At 47.0% G+C, this 22,810-nt stretch overlaps 1 protein-coding gene and 1 pseudogene across 1 annotated transcript in view; both read right to left on the reverse strand.

Annotated features, from left to right (window-relative positions):
• The window catches only part of RIN2 (Ras and Rab interactor 2), a 208,424-nt gene that overhangs the window by 75,850 nt on the left and 109,764 nt on the right, over positions 1-22,810 (reverse strand). Inside the window, exon 3 of the mRNA XM_060031299.1 lies at positions 20,609-20,701. Coding sequence (XP_059887282.1) covers positions 20,609-20,665 — 57 coding nt within the window. The 5' untranslated portion in view covers positions 20,666-20,701. The remainder of the gene's footprint in view (positions 1-20,608; positions 20,702-22,810) is intronic.
• On the reverse strand, positions 1,095-20,862 carry LOC132437830 (short coiled-coil protein pseudogene; annotated as a pseudogene).

Raw genomic sequence — 22,810 nt, forward strand, 5'->3', positions numbered from 1 at the left:
CATCAGTTCGTAAACATGTAAAACTCTCCCATTTTATTCATGATTCTGATACTGAAACACTTTTAAGGGACTTTGCAAAGTTGATCATCTGGGTACTGCAAATAAACCTGAGACCAAACTTTATTCCCTTCTAGGTGTGGTTACATAAGGTTAGCCAAACTTAATCCATTTTCTTATATATTCCCCCCCAAATCTAATCTGTGCCAGAGATACCACAAATCTGGACTAAAAACAAGTACTTACCAAGTACTTACCAAGTACTTGGTTACAAGTACTTACCAAGTATTGAATACTTCTCCTACCCTATTTCTGTTTTCCTCAAAATTTTCTATTTCAAACACACACACAACCAGAGCTCGTCTTTTCAGATATCAAGTGGATTATTTTGTGCAAAGGAAGTTTTTAATGACAAATCTTCCCAATATGATAATTCAGTTTCAAAGAAAAATCTTCATCCTTATAGCCCCCGTTTTCAATTGATTAAACAGAAACCAACTATCTTATCTTATTACTAAATATAACAAATAAGCCCTAAACTGAGAAAGTATCTTACTTTGGTTAAGTTTCAACAGAGTTCGGGCTACTCTCTTAGATGATTAACTAAAATTACTTTTTACAAATGTGAAACCAATTTTTTCCTTAGGGGAAGGAAAATGGGAAGAAAGCAAATGGAGAAGAGACACACGATGGTGGACAGGGTGTATAAAGCTGTGCATTCAGTACATGATTTTGGTCACTTTTTCACAACACGGTGGTTATCTTCTTGTGTCTCTAACTATGCCTATAATAAAAGACAATGCTAAACCTATAGATCAAAGCAAATTTGATATAACATTCATTTTCAAGTTTCACAAATATATGCATTTCTAATTATAAAGTCTCTACAATACGTCTGCACATTTTTGTAGACTAACATAATACACAAACTCATGGAAGTCTCCTGTTATGCTCTTAATTTTGCTTAGATCTGACATTATCTTCGTAAGTACTCAGTGAAGCCACAAACAAAAGTACTATAACTATTGCAATCTATCCAAGTTTTAAAGAAAAAAAGGTCAGCAGCAATTCCATAAGACATAAGGGATATCAATCCCTTATTTTCTTTGGCTTTTTGTGTCAGTTGTTTGAAAAACACTAGAAGCTGACATGAGGTTTTCTATCTACTGTCCAAGAACTTGGTTTTCTGATTTTAGCTTCAGATTTTCTTCCTTAACTGCATCTACTCTTGCAGAGAGATCTTCAAGTGTGTGTTGGAGTTCCAACACTTGATTAATAAGTCATGTTTTTTCCTCCAGTTCCACCTGGTTTTCAGCATCGACTGCATCCGTGTCAGCATTCATTACCTTCAGTAACAGAACTTCTGGGCCTTGGATACAAAATCCTTGGTGAATGGTCTGCCGTTTGAGGCACCGGCAGGGGGAGGGAGCCAGAGGATAACTCAGGTCTGGACACTTGGACCAACTGGCCCACTCTTTATTTGCTAGTCTCTGCCATCTATGATTGGCTCTAATAACTTGTTGATTTTCTCCTTAATGAGTTAAATCAATCTCTGACACATGCTCACTACGTATTTGTATGAGAATTATGTTTTTCACGTCTATCCGTTCTAAGAGACTTGACGACTGTGGGTCCTTGGCCCTGTGTGTGTATAGGGTGAGGGGTGTGGGTCGCTTAACCTCTCTGGACTTCAGTTTCCTCAAGCATTCAATACATCAATGGATTTCTAACGCCTCTTCTGGCTCAAACTCTTGGTGACGGCCAGCTGCCCCCCTTAGCCTTTCCGGAATGCAGTGGCATAAATATCTAAGTCACATTCACTTCCCTTTTTACCACCTCCAGCTTCCTACCGAGCAGCTGCCTGCACAGGGCTTTCAATAAGCCCTGGAGGAGAAATAATGACTCCCCCTTTCTGGAAGTCAATCTGAATGTATATATCTGCAACTCAGTATGCAAACTATCGAATTCAGCATTTCCAATTCTAGGAACTGATCCAAAGAAGCAATTAGGTATATGTTAAAGAAGGTTCTTGAGAACATCATTTATAATCATGAACAATGGAAAAAGGACTAAGTGTCTAATAACAGTGGCCTCCTTAAAAGTGTGGTACAGAAAGGTACTGGAATATTATACAACCCTTAAAATGGTGATTCTGTCATATATATACACACACATATATATGTTTATTGATATGTCAGTATATACATACAGAGACCTGTTATTCAGTGGGAAAAAAAGTTGTATGTATTCTCTGAGCCCATTTATGTAATATATTTATCTATGGATTAATATAATACACTAGAATTACAAACAGAGAAAGCAAAATTCTGTACTCATCAGCATCTAGATTCTCACAGGGCTCCTTTCCAGGTGGTGCAATTAAAGAGGGTACAATATAGGTGATATTCTCGTTCTTCTTTACGTTAAGAATTTTTTCTGCAATAGCTTTTTTTTTCCATAGGAAAAATAGCTATCTTCTTTGGGAAAAAGAGAAGTAAAAGGACAGTTCAACAGGTGGAATTCATACAGAGCCTGGAGTTAACAGCCTAGCAGTTAGATCAGTCTTCAGAGCTCCTGGGTTTGGCAATATGATAGTCGGCCAGTGGGTGCTCAAAGTTGCCAAATGGAAGTACCAGCAATATACCGCTTGGTTGGTGAAGGCCCTGATAAAACTAAGGAAATGGGATGCTCTGCCACTTGTCATGGCCTGAGCTAATGAATTATGTTCCTCTCCCCTCGAGGCCAGGTTGACACTCAGAGCTGTACCTCACCCACACAGCCCACCTTTTTTTTTTGACAGGTCAACTCAATTACAGGCCAGGGGTTAACTTCAGCATGGAATCAGAGTCACTCCTCATTCCAAAACCTCAGTTACACGTAAGGAAGTTTTCTCTCTCTCTTTTTTTTTCCTAGCTACAAAAAGCAGTGCAAACTCTGAGCTGTAATTTTCCTGTGCCCACTGTCTCTGCTCAGCCCACCCCAGTGCTACTAATTTCAAATGCCCTGAGAGTGTTTCAAGTGGCATTTCTTCAAATGTTTTCACCCAACACTAGCAGTGCGGGATGTGAACAGGCATGATTTCAAAACAAGAGTTACTGCTCCAGTAACATTGGAAATAGCCAATGAAACTGGGTTAAACATTCAATTAAACAAGTTCACGTGGACTCCTCAGAACCTTTTAAGAAGCCGGTGTAAGTGAGGGTCTCCAGGAAGAGAACAGAGTGTGTAGGATTCCACAGCCTTCTTGATCTTTTTTTTCTTTTAATTTTTATTTTATATTGGAGTATAGTTGATTAACAATGTTTTGTTAGTTTCAGGTGTACAGCAAAGTGAGTGAGTTATACATATACATATATCCTCTCTTTTTTTAGATATTTTCCCATATAGTCCATTACAGAGTACTGAGTAGAGTTCCCTGTGCTATACAGTAGGTCCTTATTAGTTATCTATTTTATATATAGTGGTGTGTATATATCAATCTCAAACTCCCAATCTATCCATCCCCCAACTCTCCCCCCACTGGTAACCGTAAGTTCATTCTCTAAGTCTGTGAGTCTGTTTCTGTTTTATAAATAAGTTCATGTGTCTTATTAGTTTTTTAGATTCCCCTTATAAGCCCTTCTGATCGTTAAGGCTCTGTTGAGGACACTTTCCGAGGAGCAGTGTTCTACAGAAACTCTTAAGGAAATGCTGACTTGAGGAGATGCTGACATGGCCCCTAGGAATAGTAACTGCCGTATTTGGAATTTCAATTTTAATTTTTTTTTTAAAAAGAGAAATGGAGTAAGGATTCAAGGGGAAAGTAACAGGAGAGGAGACATGAATCTCCAACTTGCAACATGAAGATGAAAAATTTAGAATCGATCATCAAAAATGTTTTTTTCTGTAAATTGAGTATGACAACATCCTCTGAGCACATATATTTAATTTAGGGAAGGAAGAAAGTAGAGGGATTATGAAAAGGGACTTTGGATTGTAAGACAATGTAAAGTCTGGTCATTTTCAGTCTTGTGAAGATGATTAGTAACTCGCAGGCAATGAATCATTGAGGCTTTGAAATTGACTAAAATGCAAACGCTTTGTTTCTAATCAGGACCTGGAGCTCTGATGTAGATGTCGGCCGAGGCACCCCAGAACTTCAGATGGGATACAGGCAGCACCCCGCCCGTACCTCCCGGGGTCGCTGCTCCCTCAGGCTCCACTGCAAGCACGTGGACGCCTCTGCCCAAGGCTGTAGATGCTCTGTGGGCAGATGAGGTCAGAGCAGGAGGGGCTCCATGCACGGATACCCCAGCTTCCCCTCACCCAGGAGGGACAGTTCTGATGCTCACTATACAGTCTCCCCAAGGCCCCCAGCGGGACTGAGCCCCAGTGGCTGTTCTCCCTTCTCTGTCTCACCTCCCTACGCCCCGACCTGAGCTTCTGGTGGTCACCTCCCAAACAGACTGCTGGTGTTCATAACCTGTCTCTGAACCTGCGTCTGGGGACCCCAACCAGTGTGGTTCTTTTCGCTATAAATTCAGAGCAAGGCCTCTCAGGTTACCTCCTCTACCTGAGGCAGCTGGGTGCCTTGGTCCCTCCCTAATGTTCCCAGGTAACAGGTATACGCGGGACTATTCCTGCAACTCTGCTTACGTAAAGTGACCAGAACGGGGCACAGCGTTCCAGCGCTAGCTTGGCCTCGTCTCTCCTCTACACAAACAGGACAAGTTTGATAAAGAGGGTTTCAACCCTCTTTATCATTCAGAATGAAACTAGCAGAATAATATTCCCCAGACTAGTATTTCCCAAACTGGGATGCACACGTGCATCACTTGGGGATCCTGTCAAAAACGCAGGTCTTGGTTCCTAGGTCTGGGGTAGGGCCTGAGATTCTGCATTTCAACAAACTCCTCGGCTGACGTGGAACAAGGTTCTAGGGGTCCAAGAGCCCTGAGGACAAAACCAATATATATGTATATTTATAGGTTAATCAACTCGAATTGTTTTAAGACGTCCATTCACTAATTTAATTCAGCTGCTCAGCTGCAAACACGAGAACAGCTGTTGAAAAGTCCTTCTGATGGTGGGAAAGTACATATTTGGCATATCCGGACACCAAAGATGTCCATGCACAGCACGGGGAGATAGCAGATTTGGAATGAGAGCCACTGTCAACACACATTTATTGAAGATCGGCCACCTTTGGGGAACTGGGCTCAATGGACACTGAAAGACGTAGAAGACATTGTCCCTGTCCCTAAAAAGGCTTACAATGTGACTGGAAAGGTAAGACAGAGAAAAGTAACAGGAAACACATGCCTGGTGAGTGGCCACAGCCGGTAGTGACTTGGACAACTTTAATTGGTCCTAAGTCACAGTGCCGCCCCTCTGCTCACCGAGCAGACTGCATGGCCCCCGCCCCAGCGGGCAGACACCAGGAGCTGCATTTTGCAAGAGACTCAGGCTTAACTTCAGCCGTAGCACACACTCCCCACAACACACATGCTCATGTACCTTGTGGGTGATGTTCCTCTATTAGAGACGTTTTAATGTCCGTACTCAGGGCAAGAGAACTAAAAACTTTTAGAGGGGCTTCCCTGGTGGTGCAGTGGTTGAGAGTCCGCCTGCCGACGCAGGGGACGCGGGTTCGTGCCCCGGACCGGGAAGATCCCACATGCCGCGGAGCGGCTGGGCCCGTGAGCCATGGCCGCTGAGTCTGCGCGTCCGGAGCCTGTGCTCCGCAACAGGAGAGGCCACAACAGTGAGAGGCCCGCATAACACACAAAAAAAAAAACTTTTAGAAGCAGAATCCATCCCACGTTCATAGCTGCATTACTCACAATAGGTGGAAGGGGGAAGCAGCCCACATGTTCATCAACAGATGAATGGATAAACAAGATGCGGTTTATACACATAATCAAATACTGTTCTGCCTTAAAAAGGAAGGAAATTCTGATACATGCTCCATCATGGGTGAACCTGGAGGACATGATGCTGAGTGAAATAAGCCAGTCACAAAAGGACAAACATTGTACGATTCCACGGATGTGAGGTTCCTAGAGTATAATCAAGTTCATAGAGACAGGCAGTAGAATGGTGGCTGCCAGGGGCTGGGGGGGAGGAAGGAAGGGGAAGTGAGTGTTTCATGGGTTCGGAGTTTCAGTTTGGGAAGATGTAAAGGTTCTGAAGATGGATGGTTGGGACGGGGGCACAATAACGTGAATGTACTTAATGCAACAGAAATGCACACTTAAATATGGTTGAAACGGTACATTTTAGGTATGTTTTACCACAGTTAAAAACCAGAATCCACAAAAGTCAGAAAACAGGGCTTCAGAGTTTTTTGTTTTGTCTTTTTTACGGATCTATGCTACAGGGACTGTCTTTGGAGGAAATAAGCTACAATGGCCCCGCTGCAGCTTCTAAACCCTGGGGTCCCCTAAGAAGGTAACGGTCGTCTGAAGCGAAGCCCCAGAGGGTCCGAGATGTGACCTCTGGAGAGCCTGTCCACCGATTCCACACCTACGGCCCCAGGGCCTCTTGATGCTGGGATAAAATGCAGCCCCCGCGGTCATGTGTCCCTACACCTCGGCGTCTCCTGTCTCCTGATGACAACAAACACTCAGGATGGAGAACAGCCTGATGTTCACACACCAAGATGGTTAGGAGTGACCAGCCCAGCCCAGGATACTGGGCATCTTCCCAATGCTGGACAAGCCTCCTGGAACCAGGCGGCTGGGCTGAGACCCTCCAGGAGGGAAGAGCTGATCTTACAACAGGTGCATCGACCTGCAGGCCTGAGGTCGGGGCCGGAGCTAGAGAGCTGGGTCCAACCCCACATGCCTTCCTTTGGTGCCTACAAGCAATGCCCGAAAGCTCTCGCCTGGTTTTGGATCTGAGCATTTTGGTTCCGACAAGAAACTTGTCTATGGCCAGATGACTTCTGTGAGCATATGGAAGGCCCCTGAACTCTTCTTGCAACTTTATATGGAAATTTGACATTGTATAGCATGTATATTATATAACATACATGATAGTATATATAATACAAAGAGTCCTCTGTGCCATGGTCACAACTCTGCTGTAAATTTGAAATGATATCACTCAAAACTCTCACCCCCTACCCCCGGGGCGGGGTGGGGGGGAATTAAAACAACGTACTTAAGAATGAAAACCAGGCTGCCAGATGTAGAGAATGGACTTGAGGACACAGCGGGTAAGCGGAAGCTGGGACGAAGTGAGAGAGTAGCATGGACATATATACACTACCAAATGTAAAATGGATAGCTAGTGGGAAGCAGCCGCATAGCACAGGGAGATCAGCTCGGTGCTTTGTGACCACCTAGAGGGGTGAGATAGGGAGGGAGGGAGGGAGACGCAAGAGGGAGGAGATATGGGGATATATGTATGCATATAGCTGATTCACTTTGTTATACAGCAGAAACTAACACAACACTGTAAAGCAATCATATGCCAGTAAAGATGAAAAAAACCCAAAAAACAAAACAGGCTGCCAGGAATCACTTCCCTAATTTCTCCCAGCTCATCTTCAAAGCTCACTTTGCACACTCTTCTTGCTGGGAAATCTCTGCTTTGGAAAGTTCAGGCAGCTCTGTTCCTCACCCTCAAAATCTGCGTCTAAGTACGCTTGGACCCCTAGTCAGAGGAAGTGTGGCCGACACACCTCTTCCTGCACAGGCCACTGGGCTCCAAGGCCTGGTTGTGCCATGGCCCCTGGGCACCCTGACCACACCGAGCTGAGCCCCTTCACCGGGGCTCCTGCTTAGCCCCCTGGCGAGCCAAGGTTCAGGGGTCCCCAGGCAGACCCGCCGAGCTTCCTGATGAGCCCCAGAACCACACAGCCCTGGTTGGAAGGCCAGCTTGGGCTCCTGCCGCCTGGGGGACCCGTGGGGGAGACCGTACCTCCCTGAGCCTCAGTCTTCTCATCTGTAAAAGGGGTGATGATCACTTGGTGGGGGGATGAATGGGGCCCAGCATAGGGAAGGTGCCCGCACATCTGTGGCCGTAAGAGCCCCAGCCGGTGGTGGGTGGAGGCTGCTGAGCCCAGCACTTGGCTGTCAAACGTTTCCAGGAAGGAAGCATTTTAATTTCATCATATAGTTAACTTGCGTGTCACGTGGGAAAAATAAAAAAATATTTTAAATTATATACAAATGGTGGTGGTGGGGCAGAATCTTTCAGGCTTTGGGAAACTCTAAAGGCATTTAGTGTGGTCTTGGGGTAGGGCAGGAAAGCACCGTAGGGTGAGTGGCAGGGGTGAAGGAGACAGGGAGGGGGGCTCGGGGGGAGATTATGAAATGGGCTGCACTGGGGACAGATGTTTTATGTCCTTTAGTAGATTACTAGCAAAAACTTGAGAGCAGGCATAGTGTTCACTGTGGGGATATTTTTCCGCCACTCAAGCCCGAAATACAGCTCCTTCAAACAGGAGATGCTCATCAAATGACCATGAATCTCTCCGAATGGAAATGAAGCGTTACCTTCTTCGGCCTGGCAGTCATTTCTCTCTCTCCAGTCTGATTCTGAAAAACTCTGAACTTTTGAACTTGAAGCCTTAGTTATAAATGATGATGTCTTTGCGCTCCTCGAGTTAACCCCAACTCTCATTCACTTGTATGCCCCGCGATGAGAGATTCCTTCCGCACCATGATTCTAGTTACCAGAGGGTTAGTCTCCCCCTCTCTCTGATGTCCAAAGTCTTTCTGAAGTTCTTATGGACAGAACATAACGTGACGCTTCTTAGATGAGTCTTGTCAGGCCTTGAGGCGGTAGCTCTATGGATGTGACGGGTGAAGGACAGACAGAAGCTGTCCTAACTGGGGAAGTCTCAGGACATCCACGTCACATGTGACAGGACAGGTACCACCCATCATGTCATTTATTTAATGCTCACATCATCCCGGTGTGATAGGTCTGGGGCTTTTCGTAACCCTATTTCACAGATGAGGAAACTGAGGTTTGCACAGTCTGTCCCACATCAAGCAGGTGGTAACGGAGCAACAGGGCTTGGCAGACAGGGTTCTTAGACCTGCAGAGCCATGACCTTCCCACGAGTCTTTTCTTTTGTGTAAGGATGCACATCTTTGAGGCACTGAAGGTAATACTGGGCTTTGCTACAGTGGAGAAGGCTGACGTGTGCACCTCTGGGAAGCTCCTGTTGGCTGTTCCCAGGATGAACTTACCAGCTTCATCTCAGACCCTGGGGCTCCCCAGGACATCCCGAGCTCAGCCTTCCTGCGTCTGTCTCCTTTTTGGCTCCTGGGCATTTCCTTTCCTCTGCGGATAACTGGAGTCTGAAGCTGCTCTCATGTCCAGCTGAAGACTTGCCCAGAAGCCAGGGCTAAAGGCTGGTACGGAAGCTCCCCTGGTTAGAGCCCAGGGCAACTCCCAGCTGCCTGGCATCTCGTTAGGGACCCGCCCTTCCCGAGGACGGCTTTGACAGTCCCTCCAACGTGGATGTCATATATCAGAGGTCCTTGGAGGCCTCAGGACACACTCAGCTATGTTTTGTCTGACTCGCCCCACGTGGGCTTGTCCTGTCTTTTATAACTAAAATGGTTTCAGCATTTAAACATATGATGTTTCCTACAAAAAAATCAGGAGGTTTCCATAAAAATCTAGGTTTCTAGCTTCTTGAAACTGAAAAACTCTGGGCCGTGGTGATGCTGACCTCTTTATACGGGATATCTGCTTCTGGTTTGCCTCAGTCCCCACCACTCCCTACTGTTCGCCAATACTGAGGCCAAAGGTCAGTGCTCAATTACCAACTTGCACCTGGGAGGGCTCGACTGGTTTAGGTTATGCGCCTGGCCCCTGTAGGCACCAGAGGTCGAGAGCTCTGGTATATTCACTCTGGCTACTTCTGATGATCTATAGGAGGCAGGGAATGTGGTTCGGGAAAGCGCATGGGCCACGCCCTTGGAGACCAGGCCCTTAGTGGCCCTGTCATGTGTTCATCTGTAAACTGGAGGCGCTGCTACCCACACTCAAGATTGCCTTTAAGAAGTCAGTTGCAAAATGCAATTATCTCCAAAGTCAGGGCTCAGCAAACTCTTCCTACAGAGGGCCAGAGGGTCAATATGTTAAGCTCCAGAGGCCGTATGGTCTCTGGAGCAACTTGGTTCCACCACCGTGGGATGGAAGCAGCCGTGCACAGCACCTCAGTGACCAGGTGTGTCTGTGTCCCCACCATGGAGACAGGCGCTGGCCGGGTCTGGCCTGAGCGTGGCAGTTTGCTGACTCTGCCCTAATTGACTGTCCGGTTGCCTGGGTGTCTGCCCTCTGGTCTACTCCGCATATTTCAGGTAGAGAAGTTATTTAAAAAACTCTGGGGCGGGCCTGAGCAACAAATACACACCGAGACCTCACAACATTCCTAAACGCCTTGCCTTCGAGTGGCTCTGGTCCAGCGTTCCCAGGGCCGATTCTGAGAAGGTTCAGAGAAGGAAAACATGAAGTCCACGGCTCCAGAGGGGCCAAGATGACATGTGCAATAAAGATGAGAAGGTGGAAGGTGAGGCAGAGTGAACCGGAGGTGACGGGGAGACTCGGGAAGCATTTTGGGAGAGGGGAGAAGGGATGTTTCTGGAGGGAGCGGCCAGGCACGGGGACACGGGTGGGTTGACCAGCAAGCTGAGCTGTGCTGGGTGGGAGGCCCACTCTGCACCCTATGAGGGGTGGGGGCCAGGGAAGATGTGAATTGCACTCTGGTTTTCTTGGTTGATGGATTAAAGACAGGGTGCTGTTGCCAAGCTTTCCGAGGGCTGCTCGTGTTGGATCATGTCACTCCCTCTCCCCCAAATGCTCATGGCTTCACTGCACTAAGAATGATTCCCAGGTCCTCACCCAGTCAGCACGATGGCCCTGGCTACTCCCCCCGCACCGGGTCCTTACCTCACGCCCACCCCCGTCTCCCACCACCCAGACACTGGCCACCCTGTTCTTTCAGAGTCTCAGGCCCTGCTCCCCGGCTTGTGTGCTTCCCCCTTGTCTGGGAATAATTTTCTCCCTGCCTCTTTCTCTCCTGCAGGGTTCAGCTTAAACACCACCTCCTCAACGAGCCCTCCCCCCTCAGGCCTTCCTACCTGTCTGTCCTTCAAGCTCAAGTTTCTCTGATCGTTATCTGCTTCCCCATCACCGCACACTCAGTGCCCAGGGCTGGCCCTGCCACCATAGGTGCTGAATCAATACAGGTTGAAGAAATGAACGATATATGGGTAATACACACATACATGCATTACACGCTTTTTCATTCATCCAGCATATTTATTGAACACCTACTATTAATGGCCAGGACAGTGGGTGCTAACCACACTCACACTTTCCTTGCTTTCTTTACTTCTGGAAGACCTGCCCCAGAGATAGAGAAACCCCAGGAATGGGTTATTTCCTAATTGACACTGCAGACCAGGAGTTTTCAACTTCAGCACAGTGGAAATTTAGGGTCAGATGATTCTTTGTTCTGGGGGCTGCCTGTGTGTGATAGGAAGCCCGCCAGCTGCACACCCACCCAAGCTATAACAACCAAAAGTATGTCCAGAGAACCAGCGGCCTAGACTGGACTGGCTGTCCTGGACCAGAACCCGGAGGATCTGCATCTTCAGCCATCAGCTTCTCGGGAAACAAGCCCCGAACTGGGAAGTTCAACGAGAACTGGCCTGTTTCCACCTGAACTTAAGTAACACACACAGAATGTCAACACACCAATTCGACAAGGCTGCCAGGGACCAGGTCTGAAACAAGACAGAACACAGACACTCAAACCACAAAAATGACTAAACGGCCCCCTCTTCTGACACACAGCGTCGCTGCTTCTGTAGCATTGGCGCGTTGACTCCCTCCATTCCTCCTGCCTCTGGATAAAACTCACTGCGCTGCCCAATCACGGGATTGCCCTCACTTCCTGATGACACTCCAAGCCTCCTTCAGGGTTGCCAGATGAAAGACAGGGTGCCCAGTTAAATCTGAATTTTAGATAAACAGAGAATACTTTTTTTAATGTAAGTATGTCCCCAATATTGCATAGGATGTACTCATGCTATATCTGAAATTCAAATTCAGCTGGTGTCTGGTATTTTTATTTGCCAGTCTGCAACCTAATTCCTTAGAATTAGCCCAAATCCTATACTATGCGCCTCCGGGTGCCCTCTTGCTGAGAGTCCTCTGCTTGAGGGTTCTTCTAGTATGTTCTCAGCAGTTGCAGCAGCTAGTAAACCCTGACTCTGATGCAGGTTGTGTTCCTGGGTGTCTTTAGAAAGAACAATCCCCACTTTTTGAGGCAGGAAACTCTGAGAGGCGGTCGTCCGAAAGGGATATCTGTGAGTGGCCAGCAGAGGACAGGCTGGGGGTGACAAGCAGGGAAAGTGGAGTCAGGCTCACATCTTAGTTAACCAGCGTCCAATACAGGGGCTGCAACCTGGAAAGAGGTGTGGGGGGAGTATCTCATTTCAGCACTGGATGAGGCACAAGGTCGACAATTTAAGGCCCCGAGGGTGCTAGGTCCCATCTCTACAAAATTCCTTCCAAGTTGAAGTACAGTCACCAGGGAACCACCACAGAATTGACAAGTGGTGTGACCCTGGGCAAGTTTTGTAACCTCTCCCGGTCTCAGTTTTCCCACCTGTAAAATGGGCATAACGATAGTGTGAGGATTAAATAACTCAATGGGTTGAAAGTGCTTGGAACAGGCCTGGGAGAGTGTGAAACTAAACATAAATTTTTAAAAGCAGTTGAATAAGGAGGAAGGTGGGCTGTGCATGTGAAGTGGCACCACGATGGTAGTTTTTGCCAAAATGCCAGGCATCCAGCAAAGGACATGCTGCTTCTGTTTGTTCTTCGGTTCCTTTGGCTAACGGCCGTGTAGACCAACAACAGAGTTAAAAAATTAACCTCCCCCAAGCCTTCCCGGGAGAGGGGAGGAGCCCACGTCTCTGAACCTCAGCTTAGAGAATATCAGAGCACCGGTGGGCAGGTGTCGGGGGCCTGGTGGGCGATTTGGCTTCTGGTTTACAGGGGCTGGGGCAGGTGCCTCAGTGTCTGTGTGCAGCCGCTCTTGAGAGAGTGAATGAAACATGGGCGTGGGGTGAGGGCACAGACAGAATAAAACAGAAGATCTTATCAGACGGTGGCAATTATTCCAAGGCTTGTAGAGAGTGAGTGGGCACAATCGTCAAAGTACCATGTGTGAGCTCACAACTCCACTGGGAAGGTGATGTCACTGCATTTTCCAGACGGGGACATGGAGACAAGCCCAGAATTCAGCCATTTCTATGTTTTTTTGTATCAGTCTGTTTAGTCATTCAAATCTAAGACATAGAGCAGTGATTCTCCAGCCTGACTTCCCCCGCCGAGCCTGTTAAAACGCAGACCACGGGCCCCAACCCCATCATCTGATTCCCACATTCCACAATCCAAGAACCTGCATTTCTAAGACGTCTCCAGGTAAGCTGACGCGGGGAGCTGGCATCACACTTTGAGAACCACTAGTCGAGGCTGCCTTGGTAACAAACTCCGGGTGATGCCGACACTGCCCGTCTGTCCAGGGACCACATTTCACGTGTCAATTACTTCCTAAAATGCAGGCAAATGCAGAGACACAGACTCGGGCATCTCACCTTGACAGGTTTACCTGGTGAATCGGTGTCTTCTGGTGGCTCCAAAAACAGGAATCACCAGGGCCCTTGTTAATGCCAGAGGCTTCCGTTCCCTCCCTTGGAGGTTCTGATTTATGGATATGAGACGGGCCTGGGAGTTTCTATGTTAACAAGAACCCACAGGGAGTACATCCTTTCATTGTCATGCTCTGGCACTGCTTAACTAGGTCACCTAAAGATTATTTAATTATCTAAGGGGTGCACCTGTGTTTGACTTTGCTCTGTGCTGTTAATGAAGGACTCAGGCACTGTGAAGATACAAGTCAGCCTGCAGATTTCGGTTCAGAAAAAAAAAAAAATTACCCCAAAGGACACAGTTTTATTGCCCTGTAGTACTACTACCAGTTTTGACTTGAACTTAGCAAACTTATTACAGAATGACTTTTTAAGTCAACTACAAATACATCATCTGTCCAAGCGTTATTTGAACCAGCCTTACACTGGCCTCCTGGATTCATGCATGGTTTGAATAAAGCTTTGACAGATGTTCCTTTTATATTGTATGAGGTGTTCATTTTATATTGCATGATTTAATTTTTCGAAAATCATACATTGAAACAAGAGTCCTTCAAACCTACATCTTCTTCCTTGGTATCCTCCTAATGATAAAAACTCAGAGTTACAAGTAAGCCTGTAGAAATAACGTGGTTGAGGGGACCTGGGGGAATCTATTTCACTCCCGATGTTTAAAAGGCAGAGTTCCTTGAAGCAAGTAAGAACGTGTTGTGGCCTAACACGCAACATTTAATATCAGAAATGGATGGCCAACATGTGCTGGGAAACTACCCTCTAAAACCATGAAATCCATTGTTTTTGGAAACACGAACAGGAACCGCTGTCCAAAATGTTCAGGGCATTCCTAGAAAGTCAGGCCCTGGGTGGGGGTAGGGGTGCAGGGTGTGCGACCTGTGTCCTGGAAGCATTTGGAGCAGATGGTGAAAGATATGCATGTGTGTCCAAAAAAAAGCCAACCAATGCTCCAGAAAGAGGCCACTGTCCCCATGACCTCTTCAGATGGAGTTTCCTGGGGGATCTCTTGGGAGAAGGGTGAAGCGACCAGAGTGGAACCGTCGGGAAGGCTACGTGGGATGGGGGTGCCACATGAGAAAGTCAGGCCAGGTGCAATTCCCACCCCTGCTGGGGACTAATAACCAGCCCCTGGCACTCCAACCTCCCTGGGTCTTAGTTTCACTATCTGTGAAAGGAGGAGGTATAGAGTCCACAAAACATAAGCCTTCACTCTCCAATACGGAAGTCACCTGCCACGTGTGGCTGTGGAACCTTTGAAATGCTGCTAGCCTGAATCAAGATGTATTCGGTGTAAAATACACACTGGATTTCAAAGGCGTGGTACTAAAAAAAAAATGTAAAATATCCAATTAATATTTTTATATTGTTACATGTTGACATGACAATATTTTAGATATACTAAGTTAAATAAAATATATTATTAAAAATCAATGTCGCTCCTTTGTTTTCTTAAATGTGGCTACTAGAACATTTAAAATGACATCTGCAGTTCACTTTGTATTTCTATGGGGCACCACTCCTCTAAGGCCTCTCCAGGTGTAAGCATCTAGGAAGAAAGAAAAGACACACCGAATACTGATGTCAGGTATGCTTTGCAATATTATTATGACGAATTAGCAAAACACTCTCTGACATAGATCGCAGCAAGATCTTTTTGATCCACCTCCTAGAGTAATGAAAATAAAAACAAAAATAAAATGGGACCGAATTAAAAGTTTTTGCACAGCAAAGGAAACCAGCAACGAAATGAAAAGACAAACCACAGAATGGGAGAAAATATTTGCAAATGAAGCGACCAACAATGGATTAATCTCCAAAACATAGAAACATCTCATGAAGCTCTATAACAAAACAGCAAACAACCCAATCAAAAAATGGGCAGAAGATCTAAATAGACATTTCTCCAAAGAAGACATACAGATGGCCAAGGGGCACATGAAAAGATGCTCAACATCATTAATTATTAGAGAAATGCAAATCAAAACTACAATGAGGTATCACCTCACACCGGTCAGAATGGCCATCATCAAAAAAAATCTACAAACAGTAAATGCTGGAGAGGGTGTGGAGAAAAGGGAACCCTCCTACACTATTGGTGGGAATGTAAACTGGTGCAGCCACTATGGAGAACAGTATGGAGATTCCTTAAAAAAATAAAAATAGAACTACCATATGACCCCAGCAATCCCACTACTGGGCATATACCCAGAGAAAACCATAATTCAAAAAGACACATGCACCCCAATGTTCATTGCAGCACTATTTACAATAGCCAGGACATGGAAGCAACCTAAATGTCTATCGACAGAGGAACGGATAAAGAAGATGTGGTATACATATACAATGGAATATTACTCAGCCATAAAAAAGAACAAGATAATGCCATTTGCGGCAAGGTGGATGGACCTAGAGATTGTCATACTGAGTGAAATAAGTCAGACAGAGAAAGACAAATATCATATGATATTGCTTATATGTGGAATCTAAAGAAATGGTACAAACAAACCTATTTACAAAACAGAAGTTGAGTCACAGATGTAGAAAACAAACTTGTGGTTACCGGGGGGAAAGGAGGGGGAAGGGATAAATTGGGAAATTGGGATTGACATATACACACTACTATATATAGAATAGATAACTAATAAGAACCTACTGTATAGCACAGGGAACTCTACTCAATACTCTGTAATGACCTATATGGGAACAGAATCTAAAAAAGAATGGTATAGGTATATGTAGAACTGCTCAGGGGGGCAATCACACCAGTCCTCTTCCCGCACCATTCTCTGCTCCAAGAGGATCCCCCTCGGGGTCACGGACATGGCGACGAAAGACAGAACGAATCTCTCATGGCAGTGCTCGAGCTGTGAATTGAGGATGACTTCCTGGCACTACGCCAGAGCCATGGCTAGGCCTACGTGACATTTCTACCACCAGGCAGACACCCGCTCAGCCCACATGAGCTCCATTGTCAATGGATAAAGGGACACCAGCTTGGAAGGGCAGCTGGGAGCCTGATGGGGAGGGGTGGAAGGTGGGCAGGAGGAGGGAGGGACACAGCAGGTTTGGGCTACAGAGGCAGACCCGTGAGGGCACAGGGACAAGACCGGTGGAGAAAGAGCTGGGAGAAGGTGGAAGCACCATCTGAAAGTCCTCGAATGTCAAGGTGAAGAGTACAGACCTGGTCCAGGGTGCAGCGCGAGCCGGGGTCTGCAAGCAGGCAACTCAGATGGATGGAATGATTGACAAGAAACAACCAACCAACCACATTCAGAGGTGGTGCAGATGGATTCCGGGCATCATCTGCAGTGCCCGCAAAGGGAAGAACGAGACCCTAAGCAGGGAGTTGGATGTAGGGAAGGGAAGGAGGGGTGGATCCTGAAGACTCGAGGGGGATCTGCCAGCACTGGGCGCCTGGATGGGGTTGGGGAGGGGTGGCTTTGGAAGCCAGGCAATCCAGGAAAAGGAGGGTTCCAAGATGATGCTGAGTTTCTCGGCCCTCAGCCAGGACCACTTAGAACTCTTCCAGCCCAGATGACGCCTTTCTTACTGTCTCTTTCACACAACACAGCCTTGCAATCTGACAGCTCTCTGTGTCCACATCTATGACTAGGTGCAGATAACTTTGCTGCCTTGTCTGGGGCATCACTTGTCTGCCTCCACATGTTTTCACAGAGACCTTGCAGGGCAGGAAGACACTTTTCTCACGGGTGGTTGAGGAACATTAGCAATGATGCTGGGAAGGGCTGTGGACCATGTGTTTGTCCGGCACAGGATTTCTGTGGCCAGGCTTCCAGGAAGAGACTCCATGAGCACCACAACCCCGGGGCTTTGTCAATTACACCAGAATGCTCAGACCATCCACCTTACCCAAGACCCTTGCGTCCTGCAACTCATCTGGGTCACTTCCAGGAGCCAGGACAGATGCGAAACCACAAATCAAGGCTCGCTGCTCGTGGTTAGCAGCTCTGGCTTAAAAGCACACACAGGATAGGGGAAGATGACGCTGCAAAAGAGGTCTGCTGATTGTCTTTCAATGACCCACGCTTTGCACAAAATCACGTGAGCCCTAATAATCAAGAAAGGGATAATGAACATGTGGAATCCAGCTGTGAGCCAAGAATGTAACCACGAATCCCCACCTTATGAAGTGGTCCTACCTGGATGTAGGGCATCGCTGGTGTGGTGGAGGGCAGCCCTGCAGGGACACAAGAGGTTCACTGAGTCCCTAGATTCACCCCCGGCTCTACAGCAGAGGCCACTTCCTAGGAAAGACTGCGCTGGGGCCCCACTCAGGTCATCTGTCCTCAGAGTCCCTCTAACTTCTTTCACGAAGCATTGTTTTCTCTTATAATTCGTTATTATGCGTTTAATATTATATTTGAGCAATATCCTTCTTTGGTACCAGACTGAAAGCCCCATGAAGTGGGATGGCTTCTGGCTTTTCTCTCCCTGGTGCCTAGAACAGAGCCTGGCTGATCACAGGTGCTCCATCAAGGTGAGTCAAAAAAAAGCATGACGAGTAAACGAAGAGCCAGTGGGTCCAGGGCTGTGCGGAGGGACAGCCCATCTCAGCGACCGAGGGCTACCCTGGTAACCATTTTTACAACGAACCTCCAAGGAGTCAGTATGAAATGTCCAAGGGGCAGTTGTCTTCATCCTATGGGTAACTGCATGCCTAAATTGTGGAATAATTCATAATAACTAACAATATTATTTATCTAATATTATAATAATGAATGATATTATTATTCCATAATAACTATGAAATAGCCATAGTAAAGAGTAACAACGTCTATAAAGAAGAGAGAAAGAAGTATAAGGTAACTAGATCATCCACTTGGACCATCTAATGAATAAACGAAACAATTTAAGCTCTACAGAAAAAAAAAAAAAAAAAGACAACACCAAGTTATATAGTTCCAGCCACTTCCACACGTTTTCCTCAAGGGCATTTGACTCAGGAGAGAAGCAGACTTGCCCTCAGTGGGTTCAGGCAGCCTCTCACCTCTTGTCTGATGGATTCTTTCATAGGACATGGCCCAGAAATACAAGTTAACTACTTTACCTGTTATACAACTTAAAAAAAAAAAAAAGATTTTTCCCAGGACTGCAGGAAAAACTGGCTACATTGGACCTAACAGTAGGTAGTATTGGGTCCAACAAATTCCTCAGGAATTTTCAAAGGCAATTTGGACTCTATTCAATTTTCTCCTTTTGCTGGGACTTTAAAACCTAACTACTAGGTGAGATTCAGCCCCACTGCATTTCCTGAGCATAAGGTGGTGATTACGGACGATCCAATATTTAGGCTGATGTAGGCGGTGCCTTGGGAGAAGGGGGGTTTGGGTCCACCCTGTCCACCAGGAGGAAATGAATATCTCAGCGTAAGACAGAATCCAGGAACCAAAGAGGAGTCAGGAGCCTGGTCCACTGGGGGCTTGAGGGGCCCCTCTTGTGCCTCCAGTGGTGGATTTTACACAGGTTTGATTGAAATCAAGTAAACGGGCTGCGAACTAAGATGGCTGCGTCCACAAAACTTAACTCTTAGGACTGAGAATCGAGACCATCTGTGTCAACACAACTTAAGCATTTCTTCCAGGAAGTTATTGTAAACCAATAAATAACTCTGCTGTTCACGGCAGGAAATTCCTACGAAACAATCTGTCCTGGCACAGTTTGCTCACCTGGGAAAACAGCCTGCTGATCAATGGTTTACTCGCCAAGATTCCCTTTAAGGCCCTCGTCCTGCTGTATCCACCCATCCTGAACTATATTACGTCACAAACTTTGCTGAAACCCAGTCGATTCTCTGCCTTGAGAAGCACAGCTTAAAGGGTTTGGGCCTGGACCTCTAAACTCTATAAAGATGCCTCCTGACCTTAGACACCAATAGGCCTGTGCCCTGGCGACGCCCTCCCTGACAGCAGCTGCTTGAATGAACTTGGCTTTGCTTTACCAACAGCCTCTTCTGCTGGATTTTTTTGAGCCCACAACTGACAGAATAAATCAGGTTTGGCCTCTTGGAAACAGGAAGCATATAAAAGCTATGACTAGCCTATGACAGATTTCAAACTCACATTTCACCTCCACTTCCTTCCTCTTTTACATGATTCTGTATTTTCCAAATTTTCCACAGTGAGTCTGCATTATTTTGAGGGTGAGTGAGAGGATGCAAAGCAAACACCATAAGAAGAAAATCAATTCCCAAGCGTACGTTAGAAACGATTGTCAGGTCTTAATTTAACACACACACACACACACACACACACACACACACACACACACACACACACACACACACACACAGTATATAAAATACCCACTGAGCAGCTCATCTCATTAAGCTAGCAATGTCTCCCATGGACATCAAAAGGCATGGAGAAAAGTGGTCCAGTTTTAATCAGGCTGCCTTGGTTCTCTCAGGCCTCTGGGGTGTTGATAAAATACACCAGCAAAAACATTCAGTCAGTTTAGGGTAAGGCCCAGGGATCTGTGTGTCGTTCTCTTTTTTTAATGAGCACTTAAGTGATTCACAAAATCAAGCCACGTGCAAAAGCACAGGAGCCTACAACCGACTCACTAGAATGCCAAGTCCAGCTTCCATCAAAAACTGTCCAGATGAAAAAGGACCAGGTTGGCGGTTGACAAAGGAAGGATGCCTCAACTGTCTCACTCAGGTGGCATTTCCCCATGCCTGGGTCCTGGGCCTGTCTGGAAGCACACTGACTCACAAAAGCCCCGACCTCCTGTAAAATCTGGGAATAGCTCACAGCTGGGCTCAGGCAGGGTTCCCCCCCACCCCAGCCAGAGCTGGCTCAGAGAGCAGGCTTCCCCCACCGTTCTCTGCAGCCCTGCAGCTCTCCGTGCAGCCAGCACAGGGAGTGAGATGCCCGTTAGCAGCCCCAATCAAGGCCTCCTTTTACCTTAAAGAAACTTCCTCGCTTCTCTGGACTGCGGGCGCCCATGGTCCAAGCTGACATTTCCCGCGGCGAGGCTCTACTGCACGCCTGGGACTCCTGAAGGTAGAGACATTTGTAATGGTTAGTCCAGCCTGTAGGAAATTCCTTTCTAAGCCACAGAACACTCACAACAACAGTCCTGCCAAGATCTTTTTCCATCAACAACAGAGTGCCATTTTATTTCCCACCAAAGCCCTTCCATCTCCTTTCAGGCTGATTTCCTGCTACAGACAGCACAGTTCCTAGACTCAGCCCCACCTCGCTGCCCGCTGCCCCCCCGCCCGCTCCTCCAGCTGACGCCGAAGCCCCCTGGGACTGCAGAAAGCATAATGATTGCTCTGTGTGTTTGCTTGACCTCACGCTCAAGTCCTAAAGGGACTATGTTAGATGTCACTGTAATCTGCTCCAAAGCTCATGGACTTAATGTGGTTGATCACACAAGGCCAGCGGAAGAGTGAGGGCCTGCATGTCCCAGGAAATCCTGAAGGAATGGGATGAGGTCATTATGAGCTGGGCTGGCCCTCTCCCTCCGGCAAGGTCAACACAAGGGCACTGGGAATAAATCCCTCTATTTTCTCCAAAGAAATCAAAGACTGGGATGAAATCCTGTGCCCCTGTTTTCAGAGATCAGTTTGTGTAAGAAACAGCTCCAGGATAACCGGGGAAGAGGGGAGTGGACTTTGGAACGCGGAGAGGAATTTAAGGGCATGATATGATTCTGAATCACAACTGTGGCTATTTGAGCTTGGAATTTCCCTCACTGGAGCATCAAAACCCGATAATCTTCTCTCCTGGCTGCAACGCCTTCCGTGTTCACTTGTAAATAAAACACACACACACACACACACACACACCCTCCCACGCAGCTGGCCCCGCCCCGGCCAGCATGCATGGAGAGGATACCTGGGGGAGCATCCCCAAACCATCTCCTGGACCAGCAGCAATTACGAAACCAACTCCCGCTCACATAACTTGCACAAGATGTGGCTGGTCCTAACCACAACCAGCCTGGTGGAAGGACGATAAAGGAAACATTAAATGAAAACATGTCTGGAGATCTTAAAAGGGGTTCAGCTGCAGGGGTAGAGCGGGAAGGCACCAAAGCCACAGTAGCCGCTGCCAGTTTGCTGAGGCTCTTTCATTATTAGCTGGGGAACAGAGAGGCAGCTGCACTCAAGGGCATTTCAACAAGTGGAAAAGCATAATGACTTTGCAGAGAACTGCATACGTTAGGAAGCAAGGATCTTTGGAGACAGGCACATTTCTGCCCCAAGATCGGCCCCTCCCTTCACATCCGCGGTGCGCTGTGATGACCCGTGGAATTCCATCTCGGAAAATGAGAACGCAGCGCACACCCACCCCTCCTCTGGGGCCGTCACCTATGTTAGTCGTTTCTCCGTGGTTCGGTCCCTTTAAAGGTTCAGAGGTATCTTCCCTGCGATTCTTCTCACTTGGAATCCCATTGGGATGAAGGTCAACCTTCCAAAAGCCTCCTGAGATGACTGGTGAGCTTTCTATTGCGATTCTCTGACTCTGATTCTACTGATTCACATTCTTGGGCTCAGCCCCTGAATGCAGCCCCAGCTCTAAGCCCTTTGAAGTTCATCATTTAACAGCGAAGTCCACGGATTGGAGTGACTCCAGAAGGAAAGTAGGGTGCTGTCTTCAGAACAAGAAGCAGAACCACAACCACACCGTAACCTTGGGGAACAAATGATTAACTGTTTCAACCCAGAAGCACACAAAGAAAAAAGTACACTTCTTGAAACCAAGCCTAATGCCTGTAATTCTTTTTCTTCCAGACGCTTTCTCTGCAAGGAATCTGGCATGGATGGCATAGCAGTGAAGGAAGAGCTTGGGGAGTGCCAAGCCCTTCATTCCTCATCCAGACCTAAGTCCTTTTGTTTTGTTCAGAAAGTTTCCTAGTACAAACCCTTTCTGATGATCCAGGACAGGGAGGGAATTTTGCCTATAACAATGGAGCAGTCTGGACTCCGCACGTTTACTACGTTAATTAGCTGCCTGAAAACTGCACACGAACACTTCCACCTCAAGTGGTCCTCAAGGAAACACCCAGTTTGGATTCTGTGCGAGAGCAGCAGAGCCATCACATTTCTTCCAGAGGATGCAGGTTGCATCCCCGCTTCTTCAGAAGGCTGCTCCAGG

Source organism: Delphinus delphis, chromosome 15, assembly GCF_949987515.2.
Source record: "Delphinus delphis chromosome 15, mDelDel1.2, whole genome shotgun sequence".
NCBI lineage: Eukaryota > Metazoa > Chordata > Mammalia > Artiodactyla > Delphinidae > Delphinus > Delphinus delphis.